Source organism: Copadichromis virginalis, linkage group LG7 (genome assembly GCF_057382275.1).
Source record: "Copadichromis virginalis isolate Kocher_CV1m ecotype Utaka linkage group LG7, C_Virginalis_male_GT1.1, whole genome shotgun sequence".
Classification (NCBI taxonomy): Eukaryota; Metazoa; Chordata; class Actinopteri; order Cichliformes; family Cichlidae; genus Copadichromis; species Copadichromis virginalis.
In genome coordinates this window covers 17,173,644-17,188,856 of record NC_140624.1, presented here as the reverse complement: position 1 = coordinate 17,188,856, position 15,213 = coordinate 17,173,644, and the positions used below count along the sequence as shown (strand labels likewise).

The following is a 15,213-nucleotide window of genomic DNA, read 5'->3' as shown; positions in this document are numbered from 1 at the left end:
GAACATATGGTTGAATGGTGGATTCACTTGTTGGAATATCTTGGGATGACTGATTTTACAAACTGAATGCAAGCAGAAATATAAAGAACAAAAGGCAAAAAAAGGAAAACCCAAGCTGTTAATTTGCTTCATCGTGTATTCATTTCATAAAGCAACTATTAAATGGCAGAAATTCTGCAGTCTAAATTATACCATATGTAGATACTAAACAACCACATTTACCTCCTTTTAAACTAAAACACTGATGCTATGTGAGATGTGACAAGCTTGCAGCTAGTCTGGCAACCACCTCAGCCTGTGTTTGGTGCCATTTGGCAACCGCTGGAATATTTAAATGCCCTGATGAATACATAGCCCCTGGGCCCGATGGCTCAAACTGAACACCGAGTGTGTTCTGACATGCTCAGCATACACTAATGGGACTTCTGACAGTCTTGTGCATTCATCCTACAAAAACCCGGCATGGTGCCAGAGGGGAACAGAGGCTGGGTGTGAATGTAGTGCACTGGCTGAAGATCTGGAAAGTAAAAGGCCACAGGTCAAACTGGTGCAACATCTAATGTGTCCATCAGGAGCCATTTATAGTGCCAAACTGTCCTTTGGCAAGAAAGGGAGCCCCTTCCTATTCATTTGCTACAAATTACAGTACTTTACATAAGAGCAACAGCTGCAGTAAATTTGCCAAAGTGAGTGAATCCACATATCTGCACTGACCGTCCATTTCCAAGGAACCGCGTTTACTTAAGCATGACCGTTTGGCTGAAGCTGGAGAAGCTCTACAATTATGTGACTGCAGGGCAAAACACGCCTGTAATCTGTAACCTGCACGCAGGCGTCTGCACGAGAAGCGGACAACACGGGTGCTGTCCGCGGTGCTGAAAAACAAAACTGGCTAAAACGGGAGCTAAATCCTTACTGGGAACGTGCTCTTTATGTCCCAAATTGCTGTTTTCACAGCCAAACATGGCCTGAGTCTAAACACGTGTTACACAGTGGACACAGCTGTCTCGATTCCCTTGGAAAGCCAGTGTTGTTACGTTATAGAGCACGCCAGACATATAATTGATTAAGGTTATTTTGGAAAATGTCAGTAGAGCGGTGTAGCCCAATGATGTTGACCTTTTAAGCTGTGTAACTCTGTTCAACAGCATTACACAACAGTGCAAGTCCAGGAAACCGTATTGATCAGGATTTGTTGCAGATCTGAGATCGGATGTTTGTTTTTATGTAGAAAAAAATTAAACAAACTCAGGCTGAAGATTACAGTCAGAAAATTTCGAGTATGCGCGCACTCACGTGTTCCTTTAAGCTAGAGTGGTGTCAGGTTTACTTTTTTCCCTCTAAATTGGTAAAAAAAAAAATACACGAGTACATTTAAAAAAATGCGCCTTGAGGAACTATATGTGCGTTAATGCGTCGACATAAAGCCGATGTTCATTACGACCTCCATAGAAAACAAACCACTCTATCTAAGACATGTCATTATATTGGCGACATTATACAATATGCATAATATTAGAGCGGAGTAATATACGGCTGAGAGTAAGTCCCTGGTGTGCAACGAGAGGAAAAACACACAAACAAAAGCGTTAACTTGAGGTTTTGGCGATGCCGCCTACTGAGACCACCATTACGCATTGATTAGTTCCCCCCACAGTGAAGCAGCAGAGGAATTTCTGGGTGCAGATATAGGACCACTCCTCTCTCTGCATACGATTTTCTCTCCTCTCTCCACAGTCGGGGCTTGTTGGTGAGGAAGGGGGAGGATGGTCTTGCAGTCGACGAAAGGAACAGGAGTTTATTGAGGAGTAGCTGCAACGGGAGGAAAAGCCTGTGCACATGAGCCTTGCGGATGTCAAGAAGAGAAAAAAAGAAAGGCTCGCGCCTGGACAGATGACCGCTCTGTTGAAACACTGGCGCTTGAATTGTTTAACTTGTTGATGCAACGTTTTTCTACTGTTTCCCCCCCTTCTCGTCTGGGTGCAGTGACACATAGATGGGTGGCGGAATCGCAAGTATTCTCTTCCTATGATAGGTATTTATTGAACTCGCCGTGGATGCAGTTTAAAGAGAAACCTTCTTTAAGGTGGGTGTTTTTTCCCCTTTTCTCTTACTCTTTTTCCCCCCTTTTTTTGTAAAAGAAGGGTAAAAGAAGAAGAAACACGCCTGCTTTTATTGATGGATGATGATCGAAATCTAATTCATATTCTGCCGCAAAGTGGGCTTCCATAACTGAACAGTTACACTGTTGATAAGGCTGTGGAGAGTGATACTGCGCATAACACCATAGAGTATCAGTAAAAGTAAATGGGCTCATGCGTTTTCTTATCACATTCTGCTCCACAAGCCTATAACCGTCACTGTCCCTATCTGTTCTTCCTGCAGATGCAATTCATCTCCGAGCCGTAGCACTGTGATAACCGGAGCAGGGTCGTTTTAAAAAAGAAACTACAGGTCAGCATGGCAGCAGGTGTAGCGGCATGGCTTCCCTTCGCCCGAGCAGCGGCCATAGGATGGATGCCCGTGGCGAGCACCCCGATGCCCATGCCTCCTCAAGACAAGAGGAAAGCCCAGGACGGACTTATTATCCTCAACGTGAGTGGGACCAAGTTTCAAACGTGGCGAACCACTTTGGAGAGGTACCCGGACACTTTGCTGGGGAGCACGGAGAGAGACTTCTTTTTCCACGAGGAGACGAACGAATACTTTTTCGACCGCGACCCTGACATCTTCAGACACATCCTCAATTTCTACCGCACGGGGAAACTACACTATCCGCGCCAAGAATGCATATCCGCGTACGACGAGGAGCTCGCGTTCTTTGGTATTATTCCCGAGATCATCGGGGACTGCTGCTACGAGGAGTACAAAGACCGAAGGCGCGAAAACGCGGAGAGGCTTCAGGATGACGAGGAGATGGACATGAACAATGACGTCACGCCAGTCAACCTGACGTTCCGGGAGTACCTGTGGCGGGCTTTTGAAAACCCCCACACCAGCACCTTGGCTCTGGTCTTCTACTATGTCACGGGGTTCTTCATTGCCATATCAGTGATGGCCAACGTGGTGGAGACGGTTCCCTGTGGGTCTTTGCCCAACAGGTCAAAGGAGATTTCCTGTGGAGACCGTTACGCTCTAGCCTTCTTTTGTTTGGACACCGCGTGCGTCATGATCTTCACGGTCGAGTACCTCCTCCGATTAATCGCGGCGCCCAGCCGGTACAAGTTCATGAAAAGTGTGATGAGCGTCATCGACGTGGTCGCCATCATGCCTTACTACATCGGCCTGGTGATGACCGACAACGACCAGGTGAGCGGTGCTTTCGTCACCCTCAGAGTCTTCCGGGTTTTTCGGATTTTCAAGTTCTCCCGGCACTCCGCTGGGCTGCGCATCTTGGGCTACACCTTGAAGAGCTGCGCCTCCGAGCTGGGCTTCCTCCTCTTTTCGCTCACCATGGCCATCATTATCTTTGCCACGGTTATGTTTTATGCGGAGAAAGGCTCCACGGCCAGCAAGTTCACCAGTATCCCCGCAGCCTTTTGGTACACCATTGTCACCATGACAACACTGGGGTAGGTGGCTGCAAAAGTCCATTAAAAAACAAAAGAAACAAACAAAAAAAAAAACCTTCAAGCGCTCGAGACACACCACAACTCACCAGCTCGGCTTTGTTACTGTGTCGATAAACACACATAACACACAACAATGAAAAAATTCAAAATTAATATTACTGCAATAATACCAACAATTAAACAATTATTATGTAGTAGTGTTCTCAACGAGCACTTACAATTAGCTAGTAGATCTTAATTTGCATAAAAATATTTTAGAAAATTGTAGCTGGGCCACAGGTGTGGGTCATTGAACGTATTAATGCTCAGCCAATCAGAGAGCAGGAGCAGTGTGCTTTATAGAAGCTTCCGTGGTCGATTCGCTCCCCAATCAGCGAGCCTGCCCCTCACAAGCACCTCTTATCATTCTGAGGGTAAGCTACCGTCCCTGCCGGTTTCTGAGGGTCGAATGCCTTTCCAAAGGTTACCGCAGTGTCTTTAAAAAAGGCGCTTTTATTGTCGAGCTATAGGAGCAAACAAACTACAGCTCACTGACCACGCTCCCACATACCGCATTAACAGGCCAAATTAAAGGCAAAGCAACGTATAGGGGACACACACACACACCTCTCCTCTCCCTGCACCGCCTCCTCTCCGCCTCTCATTCACCCTCTCTTAGCTCCCCTCTCTCCGTTTCAACAAGGTGCAGTAAATATTTGAATGCCAATTTCATGCTCGCGAACACCGCCGGTCGCAACCACGTGCTGATGTAGCATAGAATAATTAAACTCGGGTTGGACGATTACATCAAATTAATTTGTATTGATGAGCGCGCTCAGCTGCACTGTGTGGCTTGCTGTTATTATTATTATTATTGTTGTTATGAGCATTATTCCCAGTCTTCTTTGGTGATGCGCTTTCGGACCACCTCTGTGTGTTGCAAACTTTTGTCACCGTCGATATGTTTGACCTGATGCCTGCTCGCATAACAAAACAAAACAAAAATCAACAAAAAAGGTAATGCGGAGTTTAAGCAACGGGGGAATCGCAATCACACTAAAGGAAAAACACAACAACGTATACCGGTTGCTTCAGCACTCGCTGCTGCTGCTCGTATGAGGTTGAGCACAGCCGCTCAGCCAGTGTTAGTCCTCCTCTTCGCTGATGACACAGAAATTAGGGCCCGGGTTTTAATTTCAAAATCACAACATCGCAAAGCAAACACTACAAAAACAAATTGCTTCTGGCAGTGTGTACTTGTGTGTGTGTCTGCAGCAGTGCATAAGCTGGAGCTATGTAAGGCACAGTCCTGAGAATATTAAGTTCAAAATGTATTCCTTCTTGTACTACTATCATTATTACTGTTGGTTTGAACTGACACAGGGATCTCCACATTGCGCACAACCTGATTGGGGGGGGAATAATCCCTCTTGTGTTTTGTCTTCCTTCACATCTGCATTGATGCAGCCACTCAGCACCTGAGTACCCCTCAGCTCTGCAGGCAGCATATTTTGTTATTATTATCATTATTGTAATTGTTATATAATTAAACGGTGACATTTCCCTCTATCTGTGCTCATGCTGCGGGTGACACTGAGTTAGTGGATTTTCTGTCTTCTTAATGGCATACAACTCTTCCCTCTGTGCTCACTCAATATCAGTCGAACTACCACTCACCCTCGAAATGACCAATGAGAGCATAATTAGTAATGGGCACGATCTGGTGATTGAAGCGAGCCACCTCGTACACAATGCTGCATCGGCCGTGCTTTCCATTTGGATTCAAAGCGCGGGTGAAGGATGAGTTGTGTAAGAGGGTTCATTATTTATCTTTGGGGAGAAACAAAGATATTGCTGCATTCAGCTCGGAGTCTTTGTGTTGCTCTAGATGGATTTGAAAAAGATGTTTTTTGCCGCGAGAGAACAAAACTGAAATGTCCTTGGTAATGGGGACATCTTTGTCACTCCATTGTGATCCATGACAGCCCGGCTGACAGATTCGCAACCTGAACCGAAGCCTTACAGTGCTGCAGAATGCTGCATAGTGGACCACTGCTGGAGAGGCTGAATACTCATCAGTGTAAGACAAAGTCAGCCCCTTCTCACGATCCATCCTTGTCTTTAAAGGCGTGCTTCTGAAAAAACACATCTCATACAAGCCTACAAACCAGAGTCATGTCTACTGATACAGCGATGTAAGAAAAGCATCTGCTATATTCTTCTCCAATCACCTTCAGATGCTTATCTGATCAGGGGAAATGAGGTATTCTGATGGTATGTATCAGAGCTCAGCATGGAGAAAAATTGATCCACGTCTGACAAATAGGTATTTAGACCCATATGAATGGGGTTGTCTTTTCATTCGCTGGCAAATAAGCTATTTAGAGACTAGCGGGTGCACTACTGGCTGGAACCTCCATTTGAAGCCTTTGAAAGCATTTGATTTCATTCTGTTAGTCAATGATGCTTTATGCCTGCATGATATCATGATGCCTTTCCACTACATATATTTTCAATTTCCCCTCACTTGCACCCCGTGGAAGTAAAGACTGTGGTGTGCGTTCTCTCCCCTGCTGATGGCCCATTGATTGTGCTTAAGCAGACGTGCAGACATTGGGAGAGCAGGGGCTCCTGTTCAGAGGCACTTGGCAGGCAGCCTGAATGAAAGGGAAGGGTGCCTGGAGACCAGCGGAGAATCAATAGCACTGTGCAGCTGCGTGTCATGCCTCTGTGTGTCTACTCCCCTGTGCCACCAAACACAGGACAAGACCCACTTATCCCTCCTTCTTTATTGAGCCTAATCTCCGTGGCTGCTTTCGGATATCCAACAAAGAGGAATCTGCTTCTGCCGTGAACTTCAAGAACTGGGTGTAAAATATGAGATTTTTATCTGCAGCTTTGCGGTATCTTTGATAACGGCAAGTGAGTCTGAGGGTATAATTTAGTGTCTTGATTTAATATTGTTCATTTAAGCTGGTATTGCACTTTATTAGGCTGGAATCAGACATTGCAGTGTTTTCCTGCTCTTATTTTCTCTGGATGATCCACATGGTCAGGGTGAATTAGCTGCAGAGGGAGTTTTTGGTGCTTCAGATCTTTTAAGTGATTTAAGGTGTAATGGAGTGCACTGCTGAGAGCAGCTGTGAAAACGGTGGAAGCCAAGCGCAACCCACAGGGGAAGAGGAGTGGGGAGGACAGGGCTTAGTCTGGCGTAGGCTAAACCTAGACACGTTCCTCTGGACACTGGCAAACATTACCTTTGATAGACACGATAGGCTCGAGCTTCTGACTCAAACACGCAAGCCCACACACAGTTTCCATATATTGAAATGTACTCGTTGCCCGCCAAGATGCCTAGGAGGAATGGTCATTATAATTACTGATTTGTTGTGACATTTACTATGTAAATTGTCCTGCGGTGTAACAAATACGCGTGTACGCTGTAGTCACTCAACAGATGCAGAATTTATCACCATGCCGTTTGTCTGTGCTGCAGCTCCACCCACCAAATACAACCGGAACGGCTTGACAAGTGAGCCCTATAAACCTCTCAGGATAGGATTTATAAGACAGAGAAAGCAAGGTTAACAGACACGAGGGTCACTGTAGGGCCCATAAGCCAGCAGAAGTATAACCATTATCATGCTTGCCAGTTCTGACACCTCAGCCCCCTGGCGATCGAAAACTACAACGCAAAGCATCAGCTTCACGGTTTAGCGTGGTGCAGAGAGCGAAGCTTTTTGAAGTCGAAACCCTTCACCGCATGTCAAATGTAATTGAAACGTGCAGGAACAATCTGGAGGGCCTTTTACTGTATCTGTACCCAAGAGATAACAAACGCATTCTTGATGATATAGTCCTCATGCGGTTGGATAAGTTGCCGTGCCCCTGGCAGCCAATGCAGAGAATTTTCACTCTTTTTTTTCCTCTAATTCTTTTTTTCCCCCCTTCTGAGCTCGGCAGTCAGCGAGAACATTTGGTGCGTTTGATTATGTAGCGCAATTGGTGTAATTTTTGTGTTCAGTAGAATAAATTACACCACTTGCCATTGTGTATGTTATGCACATTATGAAAATCAGTAATCCATTTTGAGCGACGTGATGTGGCGCCGTGTAAAACAGAAGTGGCTAATGTGAAATGTGTAGGCCGCCGTCAGCCTGTGGGCTCACGGCGGTCCTCCAGGTGCTTTATTGGGGAGGAGAGGTGACGCTAATACGAGGCTGGTATAATAGTCCTGAAGTGACAGGTGACTTAATGAGAGGAACCTGGCACTGAAATGTGTTCTGTGCGAGCTCCTTTCTGCCCATGCAAATGACTGCGAAATGGAGGAGTGGAAGCGAGGGGAGGGTACCAGGCAGCTTTCTTCAGAGGAGATTAAGATCATTGTGAAAGAAGGAATCCATTTAAAAAAAGTGCTAAATTGAAAACACGCAAGCCCCTGCATTTTCTTTCTCCTCTTTGTTTGCTCAAACAGTTTCACTCTGGCAGTTAGAGATTTAAAAGGGTGCTTTGAAGGTTTGAAGTGGAATGATTGATTAAAATCTTAAGGCCATTCACATATTGCATATTTATTACATCATACTCCTGTGCTTTGAAAGGTAGATGTTTCTATTTGGTTATTTGGGTGTTAAATGAGTTTTCAATTATATATATTTCACTGAAAAAAAAAATCCAGCGTCAGAAAGAAAATGCATTTGCGGTCAGTCAACCCTGAACTGAAAAACAGATTATGGCCAGCTGGTAGGTTGATGTCAGGTTACTGTGTATGTGAACTGACTCTAAAAGCAGGCATGCGTCACTGCAGATGGTCAGATTGATAAATAATCTATATGGCAAGGACAAAATGGCTGTCCCCCCCATTTGATTCGATTTCTTTGACAGCCCATCTTCGAGGCAGCCCCAATAACACTCATTCCACGAGGGGGGATTTTCATTAATTCACTTTCAATGTGCTGCATTAAGCAGGGAAATCGACTAGCATGTTCTGCACTTGGGCCTTGGTAAGGCAGTGCGAGGATATAAAATATGGCACCAGTGTCTTTTTTTTTTCTTTTCTTTTTGCAACTCCTCAGCATTTCTTCTTTTGTATTGTGAGCAACGTACGAGATTAATGGAATTTTTCAGAACAAGATTAAAGTTGCACCGTATGAATGCGGCATCATTGCATTAGGAAATAAGGAGATATGTGAGAAAAAAAACATCACCTAGATTCCATTGTTGCTAGAAAGCATTTGTTATGCCTGATTCCACTCCCACCCGATCTTAACAGCCAAGAAACCCCGATCCAGCCTGAGTGAATGAATGAAACGAGGAAATATCGCCTGTTATGTGATTGTGTATGATCTTGAAATTTGATATGTTGTAAAAAGACATCGGATGTGTATATGTGCCACAAGATCAGAGGATCAAACAGTTTGCAAATGATAAATCCAAGCCCAACAGCTATTTCCCTCTGTGGTGCTGCATGGCTTATTTACATACTCAGCATTTACATACAGATGAAAATGGCTTGTCTGCCATGCAGACGCACATAATGCCTCCTCATCACTTTGTTGAAAAGTACAACGTACTCTAAATAGATTCTTAGGTTTAATCATATATTTTACAAAGAGCTTAGCATTAGATCAATTCAGTTATCATATCAAGATCAATAAAAATGTATTCAGCACAACACACAGAGGGTGTGCAATGCATTATTATTGCGATAATCCCAGAATCACCCATATCAATTAGAGGCCTTTCATTATAAAGGTGGTAATATTCACGGAGGTAATATATGTAGCAGAGGACCACTTGTCATGATTTATGAGGCTAATATATTTTCTGAGGATATCTTCACCATCTCCGACGTTGCTCATTTATTTTTTTCAGTTCTTTATTAATAAAATAACTACACGTGCGCTAAAGTGCGAGACAATTTTAATGATAAACAAGAAAATAATATTGCGTGACTTTTATGAACCAGCAAAGCGACTGCCATGTGCAAGCACAGCAATAAAGGAACAACCGGCCTGTGCGTTATTGATCCTGCTGATGATGATGTATTGACACACTAGACGAGGTAGTTTTACTTTTTGTGTGTGTGTTGTCATATTCTGTTGTGTTTCTTTGCAGCATCGTTTGCTTGTGTTTGAAGAAAGATATGACCCATATATGTTCTTAATGAGCAACCTTGACAGGAGCTGGTTACAGCAAACAACTACTGAGTGGAAGCAGTTTTCTTATTTGACACTGTCCTCCGAATAACAGTGACAGCATCGATAATTTCAGCAAGTAGCACTAAAAAAGTGAGAGAATTTTTTTTTTTTTTACTGCAATCATTTAGGTACCTTACCAAAATAGTTATTTTTACCTAAGCTGAGTGCTTATCTAACATAATCATGATTCAGAGCTAATCAAGTGATTCTTGCCAATCAACCAAACCATGCTTTAAGTGTAGCGTCGTTGCTTGCTACACCAAAACTGTTCACACATTGCACAGACCCCTTTTTATAGCTACAAGAACAGCAACTAAAAAGTTTCCCTGGAGAAAAACAGCGAGTACCACTTACTTGTTTAAAATTTCATGGTGTGGGTTTCACCATGAGGTCAACAAACTCATTATCAGCTCAATATGGTGTTGAAACAACAAAGGAATTAATTGGTATGAGCCACATGGTCACATTAACATTGCGGAGGGGGGAAAAAAGTCACTGATAATAAACTGTTGAGTTTTACATATGCAAGCCAATGCCCTTGCACTTATTACCTTTGTGTAGCTCTCAAACTAATCAGCATACAAAGTACAAGCTGTGTTTGTTTTCATGGTGAGCTGCAAAATTTTTAATGCCCACTGTTCCTATGTGAACACTGCACAGCGCCCATATTGGCATGCAACATGGAGTAGTTTGAGGGAGAAAATGTCACCTTTTTTTATTTCTTAAATTTTTAGATGCCACCGTCACTACAATAAATGTGGAACTAGCAATCATCATACTGCTTTTTCAAGACCGAACCAGCCCTCGCACCCTTCTTGACCTCAAAATCCGACGTCGCAGCACGGGCGTGGGGCGGAAGAGTTTCGCAGACGATGGCAACGATAGGCTCGCCCGTCTCTGTGAGGAGCTTGGGAGAAATGTGTTGCTCTTTGCACCCACTATTTCTCTCGAGCGTTGGGGACAGCACAGCAAACATAATATCTTGAAATGGTGCCAGCTTTTGTAATGCCAGAGTGCGAATCTCCCTCCCCCTGACATTTGTCTCTTTATCAGAAATACCCCTCAGCTAACAAGCCTACATCTGTGATCAGCAGAGATTCAGAGATTATAGCTAACAGCAACAATCAGTCTGTTGCGTGAATGAAACAGAAACAAAAAAGCATTCAAAGTCGTGCTTTGCTTTCGTGCTTTTTCTGACACTTCGTTTGAAGAGCGATAGGATTTCACTGTAGATAAGGTTTTAAAAAGAAAGCGGTTCTGGTTTTAAAGCCTCTCAGCAAAACATTAACTAGGCTGAAATGAGAGAAGCACATTACCTTGACACCTACCCCAGTTTTTAAAGTATCTACTTTTAAAAGCTACACGGCATACATTCATTTGGCTGTGTCAGACTTTTATTGTACAGCAGTATGTTATGTTAACGCCATTTAATGCCATGCGTTTTGCAAAAAAGCTGAAATCAATATGGACTTTCATGTTCCCCAAACAAACGTAAGGCATGGGTTTTCATGAGTTTTTCGAGAAAACAATAAGACCTTGACGCTAGCACATTAATGGAAACTTTGTTTACAGCCATCCGTAATACCTGAACGCCTGCAGATTCGAGCGAAGTCGTGAATATTGATTCTGCCCGTTTGTCAGCCTGAACGTTTCTTCCAGCGCTTGTGAATCAACACATTATTTCATCAGAACTGAGGAATCTTGTGCCAGTTTACGCCGCCAAGATGCCACAATAAAAGCTCCTCGTGATCAATACTGATCCGGCTTGAATGAAATCCACAGTGTTCTCTGTAAGAAAAAAAGAAAAAACAGAAAGAAAACAGAGCTGTGCAAAGCTCACGAGTCTGGCTTTGAATCGAGCTGCCCATGCTAGCCACTGTTAACCCAGTTTCATTGTTGAGTCTTTGCCACAGGCTCCATAGATTATTAGTTTCTGTATGCAGTATGAATGATAAGAGGCTATGTCCCATTTCAGTTTAGGTATAAAGAGCTTCCTCCTGTCTGCCTGGCAGGGAGGTCCTGCTGAGATGAGGGATGTCAGCCTGTCACCCTGACACATGGCAGCTGTTTCCTGCCTGCCCCAGCTACTATAAATAGCTAAATATATCACCTAATGTAGGCCATTTGGTCAAACAGAAACTAAACAGGGCATGAGCTCTGGGCCTATATGTTTCCCTTTCACCTCAAACGAATTTCTCATGCACGGTGGTGTCACCAAATCTTCACCGTTTTATCCTTCTGTGACTATCTCCTTCCTGTCCAACGTGGATTGATGACATATTAGGTTGCGATTTTGCAGCGCCATCACTTTACGTCAGGTTCGGAGCTTCAGCTGAGCGAATGCACGCTCAAAAATCTTTAAAGAACAATTGTGTACAGGTTTCATTAGTATTCTTCTATAATTTTAACATTTTGATGAGATATTGTAGAGCTAAAATCCTGAGGCAGTAAATAAAGGCAGTCTGAATGATCCCGGCGCAATAGGCCTGCAATAAGGATCAGCTTGTGACTATTATAGTGTTTCATTGTGTGATTATTTTTTTTTTAATGTCTCAGAAAGGTGTTGTTTTAGCTCATCAACATTTCAGTCACACACAACGCTGCGACACAATTAAATTACCACAAACTACGGTCTGCAGAAAGAGTGTTAAATCAACTCTTTGCTGTCACATTCTCGAGAACCGAGCATTAAATCTTCACAGAGGGAACCGGCGATGCTGGTTCATTGTGCCCACCCACCGTAAACTCAGAGCAGCTACACGACCGGCGGAAAGCAGCACATATCAGTGTCAGTCTCTTGTGTGTATTGAGCGTAATTTACTGTCCCACTGTGATAAAGCATAGTATTTTCCTTCCAGGTTTCTGTATAAACAGCTAGAAGCAGAAGTTGTTTAAGCCAATTTACTGGCATGGCTTCATGAATGGCAAAGCTGATCTGTAAGTCAGTGCGCCACTTTAGTCACATCTACAGTTGCAAGAAAAAGTTTGGGAATTGGCTTTAAAATTAATCTGCTTTTGCTGTGAATTCTGATCATTTATTTTCACAACACAAAAAACACAGTCCAACTGAACTAATGACACACAAACTGTTTAATGAACACAATGAAGAATTGCAGTGAAAGGAAGTGCATCGTGGCCAAAAGCTTTGGCAGAGGCACCACTGCCACAATCAAAATCTTGCTTTTGTTTGCCACTAAAAGATTTTGTTGAAACTTATAAAAACTCTTATGATTGCTCCTCACTATATCAGAGAAATAACAAAACTTTAGTAGCAAAGTGCATGAAAAACAACATTTGTACCACCCCAACAAAAATAAAACTCTCGTGCACCACTGTATTTCTTTTTTTTTTTTTTTTTTTTTTTTTTTTCTAAATGACATCAGAAACAGCAGTATGCGACATTACGTGATGGCAGAGCTTCAGTTCATCCTTTGTCATTTTTTTTTTTTTTTTAATAAATAGGACAGGGGGAATGAATGAGAGAGAGAGGGGGAGAGAAAGAAAGAAAACCAAAGGGGAGAAGAGACGGTGAGAAGGGGGGGGAAGAGAGAGAGAAAAAAAAGAACTCCTGGGTCACCTGTATGGAGAAAAAAAAACAAACAAACAAAAAAAACAAACAGAGGAGACAGCAAACAACAAAGAGCAACATAATAATAGAGAAAACAAAGCACCATCACAATAAACTAGCTAGTCATAGATATCAGTATTTACTAAGTAATAAACGATATTGTGCAGCACGCAAGATAGACAGCGCACAGTGTGCTTTGAGGCAGCAGCCAAGAAAGCTTTAGTCCGCGTCTGTGAATACCCATGTGTGCATACCTGTGTGGATCAGCATGCTTGCATTCCAAAGGTTTCTCCATGTAATGATCTGCTAGGGAGTGTGGGGGGGCCACAGCCCCGTCCTCCAGGGTGTGAAGCGGGTATGGAGGAGATCAAAACTCCAGACATCCAGAGGCCCCCAGAACACAAGAGACCATGGAAGACCAACAGAGGGGCAGCCGCGCCACTGTCCCAGTAAGAGCTGAGGAGAGTCCCAGATGAGGGCTCGCCCAGCAGCCGCGGAGCAGAAGTCAGGGGGAGTTGCAGTGACGCGCCCGTGAGCTCCGCCGGCCCCCAGCTGCGCCTGAGTGACCGAGCCCTAGGCCGAGAGGCCGGGGGCACCCCACCTCCAAAGGGGCCCGAGCGAGCCCCAGGCCCCAGGCCCCGACAAGCGGCCGCCAAGGAGTGAGCCGGTGTGTACCCGGACCCGCACCACTGTATTTCTACAAGAAATTACTTTTGAAAGGTGTTCCAAAAAAAGGAAATGACATTGGAATTGTGTGTTGCAAACTCATCCCTACATTTATTTTCTAGCACATGTATGGAGAGATTTGAAATCTAATACAGAAATCCATGAACTGTTTCAAAAATGGACTTTCCCATTACTTTACCAGGGGGAAGGATTAGAAAAGTGCAGGAGCACCTTGTGGACCTAATGGACCTTAAGGATGAGCGAGTGTATTTTTAATTAAGATATTTTTGACTTATTATTTGATTTATTCTCGTCTTTTTTATAGAGCAAACACTTTATTTTATTGTGTGTGTGAATCGCTGACCAACACTGATGCATTTCCTTCAGGATCAATAAAGTTTTATGATGAAATGAAAAGAAAAATAGCTGCAATATCCAGATATGAGCGTCCTGACATGCTACTGTAAAACGGTGACATTACTTAACACCAGCATGTTGGTACTGCAGGTTTGAGCACGTAGTCTGTTCAAAGCAACCATATGTTTGACTACAGCCTCACAGTGCTTGTGTTGCTGTAGAAGTATTCCGATTTTTGTAATCCAATTACACCCTGTTACTTTGTTTTGTTAAAATATATAACTATAACTATTCAATACTAAGACCCCTTAATTTTCTCAAATATCACACTGAAGGAGTTTCACGTCTGATTGCTTTGACATCAGTGTTACAGGATATCTTATTAGAGAAATGTATTCAGCTGTATTTTCTCTGGCTATCTCCTTGATTAATTCACATTTTACTGAATCACTGTGCTGAGCATTACTTAAAGCACCCATGCGGGATGTCTGTGTTCCCCTGATAATGTGTCACCTGCTACAGCACAGAACAACTTGGGGCGAATTCATCGACTTCTGGAGAAAGAAATCGGCGGTGAAAGTGATCGCTGATCGTTGTCTGCCCAAAAAACTTATTATTGCCCAGTTAATATCAAGTCCACAGATGCATAACCATCTATCACTTGGATGTGTCTAATGAATAATTTTTGGGCAGTGATTCAGAGAAAACACTGTCGGTTAGAGGTGCGTGAGCACAGCGGCTTAGGCTGACACTTTTTGCTTAACTGGGTGCATTATGTTATCCATATAATAGATAGAATTATACAGATCTTTTGAAAAGGACGACTTTGTGTTATCCTCTGAACATGTAGTTCAAACAAAGTATTTCTGTGTAG

At 43.4% G+C, this 15,213-nt stretch overlaps 1 protein-coding gene across 2 annotated transcripts in view; it reads left to right on the top strand.

The window, feature by feature from the left end:
• The first annotated feature begins 1,538 nt into the window (after positions 1–1,538).
• The window catches only part of LOC146704820 (A-type voltage-gated potassium channel KCND2-like), a 32,738-nt gene continuing 19,063 nt past the window's right edge, over positions 1,539–15,213 (top strand). For both annotated transcript variants that reach the window (XM_085462215.1, XM_085462214.1), the window contains exons 1-2: positions 1,539–2,086; positions 2,386–3,572. In XM_085462215.1, the coding sequence (XP_085318341.1) occupies positions 2,461–3,572 (1,112 nt within the window). In that variant the 5' untranslated portion in view covers positions 1,539–2,086; positions 2,386–2,460. The remainder of the gene's footprint in view (positions 2,087–2,385; positions 3,573–15,213) is intronic.